Consider the following 16,364-nt stretch of genomic DNA (forward strand, 5'->3'; position numbering starts at 1 on the left):
CAGTTGCCAATTTTTGTACAGTTATAGGACGGCGTGTGCTGATGAACGAAGTACCAAAAATCCCCATGGTTGGGGTGTGAGCATAAGGGCGGATGGCCGCTTAGAGGTCACTTTCTTCAATAACTGGAAAACCGCGGCTTCTAGAGAATATGGTTTCCGGTACAGAATTAAACTACAGTAAATTTCATACAAAAAAGGCCCTTCTCATTTTTTTCCCCTAGGAGTAATAGTTTTCGCGATACGGAGGATGGGAAAGTCGTAGAATATTTTTAATAATGTTTTCATAGTATAAAATTACTTTTTACTCTTAAGTGAAGTGGGTAAAAAGCATTAAACGTTTGTACACGCCTAAGTTCAGTAGATCCATATTAAGGGATAACCTCACCGTGGATGTTGCGAGTGCTGTGTGGAAATGAGGGGGAAGGTAGGGCGCCAGGACTGAGGACAAAGCATGTGATCCTCGACTGTTACCTCACTACGTCATAAGAAGGTGTCTGACAAAGTCATACCGACCCTCCGGAGCACACCTTATGAGTCACTGGCCACGCAGTGTGCAGACATGGCCGAAGTGAGTTTACTTTCTACCCAAGTGAATTAAATCTACATCGAATACAAGAAGAATTATATGGTTATTTTCAGAATATCCATTGTGGATGACGAACTCCGATTCTAATTTAAATTGACGATTTAAATATGTCCAGTTTTGTATCACATATCGCTTATCATGAACACTCTGTTGGTGATATTAACGATAATTTTTCTGTGCTGCACATTGCTGATAAAGGAATAGAAATGGACCTCATTGAACAATTAGAGATTTACATCCACGAGTTAAAATCATCTGAAAAAATGCTAAATGAACAGGCTGAATCAACACAAAACTTTCCAAGACATCCTGGCACCAAAACAACAAAACTGACAATAATAACACATATCCATCTTCCTGCATAAATTTTGTTCTTCTTGTTATAAAACGGCTATGGCATTCTGTAACTTACAAAAAGTTTTTAAATACGTAGTTTTTATAAAAAGTTTTTAATTACGTAAGAAATATTGCACTCTATTTGTTTACCATTTGAATAACTGTTAACCCATATTAAAGTTCTGCTGCCAATATAAAAACGGTTCTGCAGCTAACAAAATTTCCTGAAATATAATATCTGTGCTAGTAATATTTGTACTGTGATACAAAGTATCTCATAATAACTGTTAACCCATATTAAAGTTATGCTGCCAATATAAAAACGCTTCTGCAGCTAACAAAATTTCCTGAAATATAATATCTGTGCTAGTAATATTTCTACTGTAATACAAAGTATCTCATGCCAAAGACCATGAGGTAGTAAAGTGTAATATCTGTCATATCCATTTCCCTTGTAAAAACTTCCAGTACTTACTTCCTATGAATCAGTGTAAAATCAACTGCAGCTAAATACTGTGTATATTTGTGTGTGTATCTAAAAATCAGAAAATTACTAAATTTCCTTCATTTCCGCCAGCAGGACCAGCACTGCATCTAGCTACACTTGGTCCACAGTCTAGTATTCTTGTAACACCTCCATCTGCTGATAAGCCTGCAATGGCCGGAAAACATGTTTATGGTTGAATAAATCGTGTCAAAAAACTAAAAAAGCGACTTGTCGCATATTTATTACCAGGCAAATTGCCGAATTATATGTTTGCTCTTCAGTTTGGAGACCCATGAAGGATGGAATTGCGCAGTTTATCGCTTTGTACAGCTCTACTGCACTTAGACATGGTAAAAACATTTAATGTTTGTTCTTTACGCACTTCACTTAACAGTATTAAGCTATTAAAACACTATTTTTAATAACCCACGATTCTTCCATCCCCTCCAAAGCGGAAAATAATGAGTAAAACCTTTTTTGCATAGTTTAACTTTGGACTGGGTACCATTCTCGCTAGAAGCAGCGATTTTCGAGTTATTCAAGGAAACCTCAATGATGTGACTTTTAAACTCTCCTCCTCCCTCACGCTCACCCCCAGCGGAGGGGATTTTCGATTACACAATTTTTCCCCTATTCAATCATTTTTGATCATTGCTGTGTTGTCTGTGATCGCGTCAAAGACAGTAGTAAGTGTCCAATAAAAAAGCCAGTGACTATCTCTACGACAAAGTGTCAGAGTGTACGTGTATGTTGGATGTTCCAGCCGCCTCAGCCGGCTGCCGCTTGGAGTGTAGTCCGAGATGCGACCAAAGAGGGCAACGTCGCGCCGCAGATGGACCTGCTGTTGGGGAAGTACACCGGCGACGAGAACTGCCTCTTCATCAACGTCAGCACGCCCAAGGTACGTCTCCGACACAGCTACCTTGACCTACACGAAAACAGAGCATTGTAAGGACAATGTCGGTGCATTGAGATGTTCGCACAGGTTGATGGTTTGGGCTACATTTCAGAAAGATAGAACCAATCTACTCAAGTGAGAATATGTAATGACTTTTTCGAGCATATAACGCACAGCGTCTGTCCAGAGCGGTCCCCACCACAAACGAAGAGACAGTAATAGAATAAATCCTTTAAGTCTGATCACAGATTCGAGCTCCCAAGCCGGTCGCGGTGGTCTCGCGGTTCTAGGCGCGCAGTCCGGAACCGTGAGGCTGCTACGGTCGCAGGTTCGAATCCTGCCTCGGGCATGGATGTGTGTGATGTCCTTAGGTTAGTTAGGTTTAAGTAGTACTAAGTTATAGGGGACTAATGACCTGAGAAGTTGAGTCCCATAGTGCTCAGAGCCATTTGAACCATTTTTTTTCGAGCTCCCAATAAAAATGCGAGTAAATTGATACCAAAGAGAGACTGCTCAGTCAATTAGTGATTATGTCGTCAATCTGAAATGTACAGTTAATATTACTAAACTAATTTTCACAGTTCCGCAGACACTGCCATGGTATTGTCCACATTGAGGAATTATCAGTTGGCAGTGTCAGGACATTTTGGCATCCCAGTTTATTTAATACAAAAAATTGAATGAAGCTGAAGACCCGAAATAAAATTCGTGCCTTGCCCAGGACCTAAACTCAGGTCCCCCTGCTTACTACCCGTAACACCACCCGTAACACCCCCTGTTACCTGTAACACCACCACAGCACTGAAGCTAACAGACCTGCACGAACTACCCTAGTCCAATACCATCCCTAACAGCTTGAGCTTATTTTCCCATAGTTAGATCGTCACTATTACTGAGGCTCTCCAGTATTAGAATAGCACCCCATGGTTGGACATAATGCGGAAATCCTACCTGTACCTGTACCCTAGGCATAGATGATATATAGATCTGATATAATTAAATTTTCCTTGAGACGTCTGAGTGTCATCTGTATCCACAATAATGATGGAAGGTGAAGAAATGAATTAAAATAAGGGAAAATAATCTCAAGAAGTTTTTGTGGGGGAGGGCGTTGGACTAGGGTAGTCGTGCTGCTATGTTATCTGCAGTGCTGTGGTGGTGTAAGGGCTAGCATGCCTGCGTACTAAGCAGGCATGTACTGGGGTGCAAGTCCGAGCCATCACACAAATTGTAATTCATTTCTTAATTTTCCGTCAGTATCTTAGATAAAGACGAGGCTCAAATGTCTTGAGGAAAATTTAATCAAAATATAAACGCTCAAGATAACAAAATCTTGCTTGGTTCCTAGGCTGTTATCTCGAACCGTCGTTGAAGCCAGTGCAGTAGTGTTCTACCCTCTCACCTTGATTCAGGTGGCAGCAGGAAACGGTGCGCTGTGGGCGAGGAGCGGTGCGCTGTGAAAGCTGTAATGTTCTGACGCGTCCACGAAAATTTCTAAACTACGTGGTGTGGCATTCTGATTATGAGAACACGGGAATCTTTCCTATCAGAGCTCTGAAATATCACTCGGCCAGAACACCTTGCAACATAAAAGTTAATGTTAACCAAAAAAGAAACACTGCTGCTGTAGACGTATTTAGTGACGAGATACGAAAAGAGATGGATCCCTGGGACCCAGCCGCAGACTGGCAGAACATAAAATCGCTTCTTATCGTTACGGCTGGAAATCGATAACTGTAAGCAAAATCCCAATATTGGTTCATCAAGAACGTAGATGTCCTGAAACCTCTCCTTGAGGCTAAGCGTCAGGCCAATGTCATCTGGCATAAAAACGCATGCAATTCTACACGCAGGCAGCTAAGCAAAGCAAAGGTAGCTGTTCAACACACTGTCCACGACTGCATCAATTCCTATTGGGAGCAACTTTGCACTGGCATACAGGAGTGTTTCAATGCTGGCAACATTGGTGGTGTGCACTCGGGCATCAAACGGGCCATTGGACCCATTTCAAAAAAGAGTGTAGCAATCATGGAAAAAGATGGAAAAGTCAGCACAGATTGAAACCGTCAATTGCACCGTTGGGTAGAACATTACTCCACATCCCATCGACATTAGTCCAAACACAATGGATGAAATTCCTCGACACCTTACCATGACTTGGATGCCACGCCTACTCTGGAGGAGCTTGAAAGAGCAATTGCGCAGCTCAGTTATGGGAAGTGCCCTGGCAAAGATAACATCTCCACAGAAATTGGAAAACTTAAGCCAGTTTTTCCGCTGCTTTACAACCTCTTACTGAAATGTTGGGCTGAGGGTACTGTGCTGCAAGACATGCGCGATGCAAATATTGTTACTTTATACAAAGATAAAGGTGCAACTGTCACCGTGGAATCTCACTTCTGACAAGGGAACCGCCCCATCGCACCCCCCTCAGATTTAATTATAAGTTGGCACAGTGGATAGGCCTTGAAAAACTGAACACAGATCAGTCGAGAAAACAGGAAGAACTTGTGTGGAACTATGGAAAAAACAAGCAAAATATACAAACTGAGTAGTCCATGTGCAAGATAGGCAAAATCAAGGATCCCGTGGTTAGCGTGAGCAACTGCGGACCGAGAGGTCCTTGGCTCAAGTCTTCCCTTGACTGAAAAGTTTACTTTTTTATTCTCTCAAAGTTATGATCTGTCCGTTCGTTCATTGATGTCTCTGTTCACTGTAATAAGTTTAGTGTCTGTGTTTTGCGACCGCACCGCAAAACCGTGCGATTAGTAGACGAAAGGACGTGCCTCTCCAATGGGAACCGAAAACATTTGATCTCAAGGTCATAGGTCAACAAATTCCTCCACAGGAAAACACGTCTGATATATTCTATACGACACTGGTGACGGCATGTGCGTCACATGACAGGAATATGTTGTCGACCCACCTAAGTTGTACACTTGGCGAATGGGTAAAAAGATTCTTCGATTTAGGTCTTTTGTGGACGTGGTAATCACTCCCAAAAAAGTGATGAAAACATAAGAGTTTGTCACATAAACTGCAACAAATGAATGCAACAGTTTCACAGTCGCACAGTTTTCTCTATGCTCTGTCAAAACATATGTTTTTAACGTTTTCAAATTGTTCCGTTTAGGTGTAGCGTCCCCATACTACGGCGTAGTTACCTCGCATCTGACAGATAATAATTGTCTGATAATAAATAATTTAAACTTTTCACACGAGGGAAGACTTCAACCAAGGTCGTCGCGTTCCGCAGCTGCTCACGCTAACCACGGGACCACGGCGCTCCTACGCTCACATTGTCCTTGATGTTGCCTATCTTCCGCATGGACTACTCAGTTTGTATATTTTGCTTATTTCTTTCATAGTTCCACACAACTTCTTCCTGTTTTCTCGATTGATCTGTGTTCAGTTTTTCAAGGCCTATCAACTGTGCCAACTTATTACTAAATCTGAGGGGGGTGCGATGGGGAGGTTCCCTTGTGAGTATACCTGGAAAAACATTTGCCCGTGTGCTGTTGGGCGGACTTCAGAAGCTTGCCGAGCTCACATACCCTGAGGAACGATGTGGGTTTCGTCCCCAACTATCTACAGTTGCTACGGTCTTCACACTCCTTCAAATTCAGGAAAAGTTCCGCGAGCAGAAAACCCCTCTGTTCATTGCCTTTATCGACCTAAACAGTTAGCAGGGAAGGACTATATGCAGTACTTTTGAAAACAGGGTGTCCTTCAAGCTCTTAAAGATGAACACGTCTTTTCACAAAGATATGAAAGGTGCTGTGGTCTTCGACGGAATCACATCTGACCCGTTTGCTGTGAAAAGAGTGGTACGCCAAGGCTGCGTATTGACTCCCACTCTGTTCAATATTTTTTTCTGAGCACTCCTCAAAGTCGCTTTTGGTGAAACTAAGCTGGGCATTCATGTGTATACCAGAGCTCTACAACCTTTCTCTATTCAGACCTCAAGCGCTTCCGAGAAGACTTGCTTGTAAATAGCCTTTTATTTGCTGACGGTGCTGAATATGTAGCGCATACTAAAGACGATCTGCAAGAGCTTGTGGATAAATTCTCTACTGCATGTAAGCTCTTCTCCACGTCTACAACCGTAAAGAAGACGGTTGTCATGGCACAGGAATATATAGATCCGCCTGTCATCCAACTGGACGGCTCCTTGTTGAAGGTAGTCGATAAATTCTGCTATCTTGGTTCAATGATGATAGAAGATCTCTCCCTGGATGAAAAGATAAATGCAAGAATAGGAAAGGCACTTTTGGAAAGTTCCCCGCACGAGCATGGGACAACAAACATCTTTCATTGTCGACAAATATACTTGTGTATCAACCACGTGTACTGAGACCTCTCCTGTATGGAGCTGAGACTTGGACGTCGGATGCCAAACAAGAACGAAAGCTCAACGACTTTCACCTGCGGTGCTTACGGAGCGTCTTGGGAATATCATGGAAGGATCATGTGACGAATGATATGGTTCTGAAAACTGCAAAACAACCGAGTATCACTACCACGCCCAGGCAATGTCGCCTGCGGTGGTTAGCACATCAGCCTCGTATGGACCACTCCCATCTGCCCCGCCGCCCATTACTCAGAGAAATAGCAGGATCAAAGAGACCTCGTGGAAGACCTTCACTACGCTTTAAGGATTGCGTCAAGCGTGATACGTAAGTGCGCATTTAGTACTGACAGTGACAAGTGGGTGCAACTCACTGACGATCGCAGCAAATGGAGGAAACTGACTGCAGATGGAACCAAGATGCACGACTAAGTATGGCTAAGCAACCTAGCTGCAAAAAGATCGCGCAGACATGAGCTTATGACTAACCCTCTTGCCGGAGCGAATCATATTTGCCTCGCCTGCGGGCACCAAGTCGGCTCTCGCATTGGACTTCTAGACCACCAGCGAAAATGTCTTCAGGATGCCACTTGAATCTTCCGACAGGAAGCGTCAGGCCATTATACAACGCAATCCGACTTTGTTTACATGAATCCAATGTGAGACCCAACTCTATTCAAGTGGAATCAGCTACGACCAAGTATACCTCAAACTATGGTTCACCTGAGAACAGGGAGCTGTACCATTTAACAAACCTACGGCAGTCCAGTAGTATTCTAATCTTTCGCCTTGATTCAGGCGGCAGCAGAGAACGGCGCGCTGTGGGTGAGGAGCAGGCACTGTGAAAGCTGTAATGTTCTGGCGCATCCACGAAAATATGCAAACTACGTGGTCTGTCATTCTGATTATCCAAACACGGGAAACTTTCCTATCAGACCGCTGAAATCCCGGCAGATTTCAGCGTGAGGTGCACCTATTCGTTGGTCTGGCCAAACCAATTTGACTCACAGTTATCACAGTGCATGCTAGAATTGTCAAACGTCAGATGCCTGACTCAGGACGAATAAGTTTACCCTGACGACACACAAAATGTCCCAGACGATATGCAGTACCACTGTCGGAAGAGTTGGGCGCCGCCACTGGCTCTTAGTCCACCCCAAAAACTAGGGAAAGACCTGAAGTTCTCCACCAGGGGAGGACCAGAAGACGAAGAAGGTGAATAATCACAACCACTTTCCACCAAGCCTCGGTACGGGAGCCAAATTAGCAAAAAAGAAACCACCCCCACATTGCACAAAACAATCAAACTATCCCCTACTCATTGAGTCTCCCCTCTCGACTGTTCTGTTGGCCTGGTAGCGAGTACAGACACAGAATTGGAGTATCCACGCTGGGGGAGCAAGCCTCCACTTTGCATATCCCGAGGGCAGCCAATCAGTGATTCCAAACCTGTCTTGTCTGAAAAAAGATGATTTTAGTCTAGGGAGGTGTCGTTCTCAAGGTGAGCATGGTCATATTTGGGAGAAAAAAACCCTATACCATTTATGGAGGGACCTAACCTTTGTAGGCTGACCATTTCCAGTTTCTGAAAGAATCCTGTTAATCTTCCCAGAAATACATATGCTTTTTACCGCTTGCTAAGAGAACCTGGCGACTCACTGGCATCAGGGCTGTTACAGTCTTGCCTCCATTAAACACATAGACCAGCCACTCTGTCCGCATTTGTCCTTTCCGCAGCCCTCCTGTCCGACCCTAGGCGGAAGTAGGAGAGTGCTACGGCTAGAAGTTCCTCTGCAGGTACTATCCACTGAGAGCTGCTTCACAGAATCACTCACACAGTCTGGTCACAGCACTCAGAATTTATGGCCCCCAATCCATCTCTCTCCCTGTTCTTCGTCACCTCCACTACAGAGCCTCGGATACAAGTTCTTTACATGTTACACATGCAGTTATAAGAAAATACTGCTACCAATTTCCTCGTGTAAAAAGGTCATAAATCACACATACAGAACGTAGTGCTGGGGAACACTGAGGTCATGACCTAAAATATGAACGTTACTGTCTCAGTTTGCGACAGGGCTACTTCTCGTTTATGACTCCAGCTCAGAATAGTTGTAATGTCAGACGATACTGACTTTGATTGGTCTGTAGCTTCCCTGCTGTCAACACTCTAGACATACGATCAACAGGTGAATGATCCGCTAGGGGAAAGTGGTAGTTGGTACAGCTAATTCAGACTCTTAAGAGGAGATATGACTGAGACCCCAGCCATAGCTATAGCTATTCTCCCCACCATCAAACATGCTACAGGCAGCAAAATGGTAGCTCAGGTGACTTATGTTTGTGTAGAGAATGGGGCAAGGCAGGGTTTCAGTTTATGTTGACGTCTGCCATAGCTGTCATGAGAAGTGGCCAATAAGTGCAAATGTAGAGACTCTACACGCTTTCTGGCGTTGACTGCTTCATCAGTGTGGATCTACATATACAGGGTGTTCAAGTAAGGTGTTTTCTTCTGTAACTACAGAGTTTTTGGATTGGTAAGCATAAAACACTTTACTCTTTCTTCAAAGTTATGAACATTGTTTATTTAGTTATTTTGCAGAGTTATAGCAACAAGCTATAATTTTTCAAGTAGGACATTGCTTTTTCTGTCATGTAGTTGATGTATTTAAAGAAATTGTCTGCAAATCGTTTTAACCCGAATTTCTATCAATTTTAGTGATGGAGCTAGATGCATTGTGTTTCAGGGTGGGTGCAATATACTGTTCATAACTGTCTGCGAGCAGATGAATGTTATGATGGCGAAACTTTAAGTGGATGAGCAACATAGTTCGCCTTTTAAACGACCTGTGAACGAGATGTAAATTTAGATTGGACTAGTTTTTCGTTCCATAGATCCATGCTGAGGAGATCCTCGTGGATGTGGAACATGTCAACTTTTTTTTAATCTAAAATAACAATACTAATAGTATGAATATATAAAATTCATCATTTGTTTCTATTAAAAAATTCATCAATGGAGTAGAAGGAGTTGGCCACTAGTAAGTCTTTCAGGCTCCCTTTAAATTGATCTTTATTTGTAACTAAATTTTTTATGTTTGCTGGCAAACTATTGAAGATGAGTGTTCCTGAGTAGTGGACCCCTTTTTGAACTAAAGTAAGTGCTTTTAAGTCTTTGCGCAGATCATTTTTGTTCCTGGTATTGTATGTATGAACTGAGCTGTTTGTTGGAAAAAGAGACATATTATTTAGGACAAATTTCATTAAGGAGTAAATATACTGAGTGGCAGTGGTTAGTATACCCAGTTCTTTGAAGAGGTTTCTACATGACGTCCGTGAATTTACTCCACAAATAATACGTATTACACGCCTTTGGACTCTGAAAACTTTTGTTTGACTTGAAGAGTTAGCCCAAAATATTATACCATATGACATTATGGAATGAAAGTAGGCAAAGTATGCAAGCTTTTTCATTTTTATACCGCCTATGTCTGCTAACACTCGAATTGCAAATACAGATTTGTTAAGGCGTTTCTGCAGTTCTGTGGTGTGCTCCTCCCAACTGAATTTATTATCAAGTTGTAATCCCAGGAATTTAAGACTGTCAACCTCTTCTATCTGCTCTTCTTCAAACTTTATGCATATGCTGGGTGGAAATCTCTTACAGGTTGTGAATTGCATGTAGTGAGTCTTTTCAAAGTTTAATGTCAATGAGTTGGCTTTAAACCATATTTTTGCTGGTGTCAAGCAGTGACAAGATTCCTCGATGCGCTGTTTGCAGTCGTGTTCGGTTATATTACAGAATGCTTCCTCACACTGCCGTATATAAGCCAGGGCAGTATACACAAACAAAGGAGGTTCGGACTGCCACGACGTGGAACTAACAAGGCATACGCGTGCAACAAGTAAGCTGAAATGTTCGTGATGCTCGGGAAATGCCGACACGACGCAGTGTTCACATGTCGCCGTTCTTCCACACCAGCCTATGCTGTTGTTCGTTCAGCTACGTGATGGATTCTAGCTGACATCTGTCCATTCAGCTCCTCAATTGCACGCCCAGGCGAGGTTTAGCGACCCATCTGCCAAGGCAGGTTGCCGGCTATCAGGCGTGGCTGTTGTCCAGTGTCAAGTAGTCCTGTTATATCCTAGCCAGTAATGCCACCCGAGCCCGCTGCCAAAAGGTTGGCAGCATCAAAGTCCGGACGCCGTCCGCATAAGCAGCGCCAGCGAGACAGGAAATCGCCGCAAGTCTGCGCGCGCCACCGCTGGCTTCTGGTTTCTTAAGCGCTGGAGTCGCGAGCGCTAGGACAGTTCTGTATTCGCCGTTCAGTTGTATACTCGCCACCGAATTGTGTACTTGCTAGTCATTTGTGTGTTCCTCGCAGCAGAGTTGTTGTTTGTCGTCAGCCGACGCTGTCCTAGCCGCTCCGACTCGAACTAGACAGATTTCTGTAGACACGGAGTTCACTACTGTGTTTCTGTATCTTCGTTAATAAAGATAAGTACCGACTTTTATTTAATCAGAGTGTTTGGGTTTTCATCTTTCTGTTCACTGTTCCAGCGGACCGGTCGGCCCGTTATTAAAAGTGTGGCGGTGACTTCGTAAGCCGTTTCTACAGCGAATTGTTTGTCGCTACGAACGCCGCCACAAAAAGTCCCATCTGGCTACTGGAGTGTGCTCAGTCCCACTCCGAGTTCTACAATGGCCCTTGATGACCCATCCATGATGTACCTGGTGTTGATAGTTGTGTGGTCCGTTGATCTCCTCCCTACCGGCTGGTAGGTTTCAGCACCTGGAGGAACTATGTGTTCGAGATGAATGTGAACCCCAGGAGGCCCTGTTGCTGTCTTCCACACTAAAGTTCAGTGGTGCCAGCACCCTGCAATGTGGTGCTCTCAGAAGACAGTCAGCTACTTGATCAGTATATGATAGAGGGTGAGCGGCATGAAGTTCGTCAGGTGAATGCCATCGCCTCCGGTATTTCAAAGTTTATTTGTTTTAATATATGCTGTGAAAGTAACTTATTAGTGGATTTTCATTCATCTCAGGCTTTATTTATATGTTATTGACTCGAGTGGTCTGTTATTCGGAAGTGTGCGTCGTTCATCCAAGTCTCACGCCTCGGCAGTGTGTTTACATTTCGCGGCGTACGGTCCATCTGCAGCGGTTATAAAGCTAAGTACGGTCAAAGTTGTTTGTGCAATGTACTGGAATATGAAATTTAGTAGTTTTCAGTGGTTTATCCAAATATTAGCAGTGTGGTTACACTTCGCGGAGTGCAGATGCAGCTGTAGCGGTTCTTAATTTCTGACAAAGTTGTTTGTGTGGTGTTAAACAGTTACTAAATTTAGTAGTTTTCAACGGTGTCTCGTGCTATTTGTGGCGAAATAACCGTTTAATAAACTTTTGGAAGCGTTTTCTCTCTCTGTTTTTTTAGAGTTTCCTGTGCGTTGAAGTCGTTTAGTAAATTTGGTGTGGTAGTTTTCAGCTCACGTTTCTTATTGTTTCTAGAGAAATATTTCAGTAAAATTTTCCTGTCGGAGCACGACTCAAATAAGTTGACAATACAGAGGCTTCCTTTATCAGGATAAGATTAGCTGGCTGTTTTTAAAGGAGTTCCTTACTGAGTGGGAGAGTGGCCATGTACGTAAAAAACAGTATTCCATTTGAGTACATAGACGTATCACGGCACTGCACTGAACAGATATTTGAATATTGTGCAGGGACAGATGGATTTGGTGAAACTAAAATTCTAATTGTTGTTGTTTACAGGTCCCCTAATTCTGACTATAGAGCATTTCTGCTCAAGCTAGAGAGGGTTCTTGGTTCACTTTATAGGAAGTACCAGAAATTAGTTATATGTGGTGACTTCGGTACTAATTTTGAATATGAATGTGCAAGGAAAAGGATGTTGGTGGATCTCCTAAACTCGTATGATCTGATGCAGACTGTGTTTTTTCCACGTAGGGTGCAGGGGAACAGTAGCACAGCCAAAGACAGTATTTTGTTTATTCTTCATCACTAGATGGAACTCTGTTAGTAAAAGGGTAAATGGCCTTTCAGACTATGCTGCACCAATTTTAACGCTAAAAGTCTTTTGTACTCAAACAATTGTCTCATATAATTATCAACTATGTAGGAAAGCTAATCCAATAGCAATAGAGACTTTTTTTAAACCCGTGGTCTAGGGGTAGCGTCTTAGATTCATAATCAAAACGTCTTCGGTCCCGGTTTCGATCACCGCCACTGCCTACATTTTGATAATTAATCAGCATTGGTGGCCGAAGACTTCCGGCATAAGAAGTCAACCTCATCCTGCCAACGGCCTTGTCAAAGAGGGCGGAGGAGCGGATAGATGTTCAGGGCACTCTCTTGTCCTAGCGGTGGGAAATTGCCCCTAAAGGCGGAAGAATCAGCAATGATCAACGACATGAGGATGCAGAAGGCAATGGAAACCACTGCATTAAAGACACGTAACGTGTATCCACAGGACATCTGGCCTGTAGTTGAAGAAGTGTCGTGATGATCTCTCCATTGGCAAAGATTCCGGAATAGTCCCCCATTCGGATCTCCGGGAGGGGACTGCCAAGGGGGAGGTTACCATGAGAAAAAGATTGAATAATCAACGAAAGGATAACGTTCTACGAGTCGGGGCGGTGAATGTCAGAAGCTTGAACGTGGTAGGGAAACTAGAAAATCTGAAAAGGGTAATGCAAAGGCTGAATCTAGATATAGTAGGGGTCAAAGTGAAGTGGAAGGAGGACAAGCATTTCTGGTCAGATGAGTATCGGGTAATATCAACAACAGCAGAAAATAGTATAACAGGTGTAGGATTCGTTATGAATAGGAAGGTAGGGCAGAGGGTATGTTACTGTGAACAGTTCAGTGACCGGGTTGTTCTAATTAGAATCGACAGCAGACCAACACTGACAACGATAGTTCAGGTATACATGCCGACGTCGCAAGCTGAAGATGAACAGATAGAGAAAGTGTATGAGGATATTCGAAGGGTAATGCAGTATGTAAAGGTGGACGAAAATCTAATAGTCATGGGCGACTGGAATGCAGTTGTAGGGGAAGGAGTAGAAGAAAAGGTTACAGGAGAATATGGGCTTGGGACGAGGAATGAAAGAGGAGAAAGACTAATTGAGTTCTGTAACAAGTTTCAGCTAGTAATAGCGAATACCCTGTTCAAGAATCACAAGAGGAGGAGGTATACTTGGAAAAGGCCGGGAGATACGGGAAGATTTCAATTAGATTACATCATGGTCAGACAGAGATTCCGAAATCAGATACTGGATTGTAAGGCGTACCCAGGAGCAGATATAGACTCAGATTACAATATAGTAGTGATGAAGAGTAGGCTGAAGTTCAAGACATTAGTAAGGAAGAATCAATACGCAAAGAAGTGGGATACGGAAGTACTAAGGAATGACGAGATACGTTTGAAGTTCTCTAACGCTATAGATACATCAATAAGGAATAGCGCAGTAGGCAGTACAGTTGAAGAGGAATGGACATCTCTAAAAAGGGCCATTACAGAAGTTGGGAAGGAAAACATAGGTACAAAGAAGGTAACTGCGAAGAAACCATGGGTAACAGAAGAAATACTTCAGTTGATTGATGAAAGGAGGAAGTACAAACATGTTTCGGGAAAATCAGGAATACAGAAATACAAGTCGCTGAGGAATGAAATAAATAGGAAGTGCAGGGAAGCTAAGACGAAATGGCTGCAAGAAAAATGTGAAGACATCGAACAAGATATGATTGTCGGAAGGACAGACTCAGCATACAGGAAAGTCAAAACAACCTTTGGTGGCATTAAAAGCAACGGTGGTAACATTAAGAGTGCAACGGGAATTCCACTGTTAAATGCAGAGGAGAGAGCAGATAGGTGGAAAGAATACATTGAAAGCCTCTATGAGGGTGAAGATTTGTCTGATGTGATAGAAGAAGAAACAGGAGTCGATTTAGAAGAGATAAGGGATCCAGTATTAGAATCGGAATTTAAAAGAGCGTTGGAGGACTTACGGTCAAATAAGGCAGAAGGGATAGATAACATTCCATCAGAATTTCTAAAATCATTGGGGGAAGTGGCAACCAAACGACTATTCACGTTGGTGTGTAGAATATATGAGTCTGGCGATATACCATCTGACTTTCGAAAAAGCATCATCTACACAATTCCGAAGACGGCAAGAGCTGACAAGTGCGAGAATTATCGCACAATCAGCTTAACAGCTCATGCATCGAAGCTGCTTACAAGAATAATATACAGAAGAATGGAAAAGAAAATTGAGAATGCGCTAAGTGAAGATCAGTTTGGCTTTAGAAAAAGTAAGGGACGAGAGAAGCAATTCTGACGTTACGGCTAATAATGGAAGCTAGGCTAAAGAAAAATCAAGACACTTTCATAGGATTTGTCGACCTGGAAAAAGCGTTCGACAATATAAAATGGTGCAAGCTGTTCGAGATTCTGAAAAAAGTAGGGGTAAGTTATAGGGAGAGACGGGTCATATATACAATATGTACAACAACAAAGAGGGAATAATAAGAGTGGACGATCAAGAACGAAGTGCTCGTATTAAGAAGGGTGTAAGACAAGGCTGTAGCCTTTCGCCCCTACTCTTCAATCTGTACATCGAGGAAGCAATGATGGAAATAAAAGAAAGGTTCAGGAGTGGAATCAAAATACAAGGTGAAAGGATATCAATGATACGATTCGCTGATGACATTGCTATCCTGAGTGAAAGTGAAGAAGAATTAAATGATCTGCTGAACGGAATAAACAGTCTAATGAGTACACAGTATGGTTTGAGAGTAAATCGGAGAAAGACGAAGGTAATGAGAAGTAGTAGAAATGAGAACAGCAAGAAACTTCACATCAGGATTGATTACTTTTGAATGCATTACGGGAACAGCAGTGATCAATGTCTTATAAATAATTACTATTAAAAACAGTCTTGATCACGATTTATTTAACAAGGTGACCGGTTTCGACCACTACTGTGGTCATCTTCAGACCATTGAGTAGGAACCTCTTTCTGTTGGAGAATCACTACAGAAAGAGGTTCCTACTCAATGGTCTGAAGATGACCACAGTAGTTTTCGAAACCGGTCACCTTGTTAAATAAGTCGTGATCAAGACTGTTTTTAATAGTAATTATCAGGATTGATGGTCACGAAGTCAATGAAGTTAAGGAATTCTGCTACCTAGGCAGTAAAATAACCAATGAGGGACGGTGCAAGGAGGACATCATAAGCAGACTCGCTATGGCAAAAAAGGCATTTCTGGCCAAGAGAAGTCTACTAATATCAAATACCGGCCTTAATTTGAGGAAGAAATTTCTGAGGATGTACGTCTGGAGTACAGCATATGGTAGTGAAACATGGACTGTGGGAAAACCGGAACAGAAGAGAATCGAAGCATTTGAGATGTGGTGCTATAGGCGATTGTTGAAAATTAGGTGGACTGATAAGGTAAGGAATGAGGAGGTTCTACGCAGAATCGGAGAGGAAAGGAATATGTGGAAAACACTGATAAGGAGAAGGGACAGGATGATAGGACATCTGTTAAGACATGAGGGAATGACTTCCATGGTACTAGAGGGAGCTGTAGAGGGCAAAAACTGTAGAGGAAGACAGAGATTGGAATACGTCAAGCAAATAATTGAGGACGTAGGTTGCAAGTGCTACTCTGAGATGAAG

General features: G+C 42.8%; 1 protein-coding gene across 1 annotated transcript in view; it reads left to right on the plus strand.

The window, feature by feature from the left end:
• Positions 1-16,364, plus strand: part of LOC126210343 (esterase FE4-like) — a 127,542-nt gene that overhangs the window by 19,026 nt on the left and 92,152 nt on the right. Inside the window, exon 2 of the mRNA XM_049939558.1 lies at positions 2,173-2,310. Within this exon, the coding sequence (XP_049795515.1) occupies positions 2,173-2,310 (138 nt within the window). The remainder of the gene's footprint in view (positions 1-2,172; positions 2,311-16,364) is intronic.

This window comes from Schistocerca nitens, chromosome 10 (assembly GCF_023898315.1).
Source record: "Schistocerca nitens isolate TAMUIC-IGC-003100 chromosome 10, iqSchNite1.1, whole genome shotgun sequence".
NCBI classification, from domain to species: domain Eukaryota; kingdom Metazoa; phylum Arthropoda; class Insecta; order Orthoptera; family Acrididae; genus Schistocerca; species Schistocerca nitens.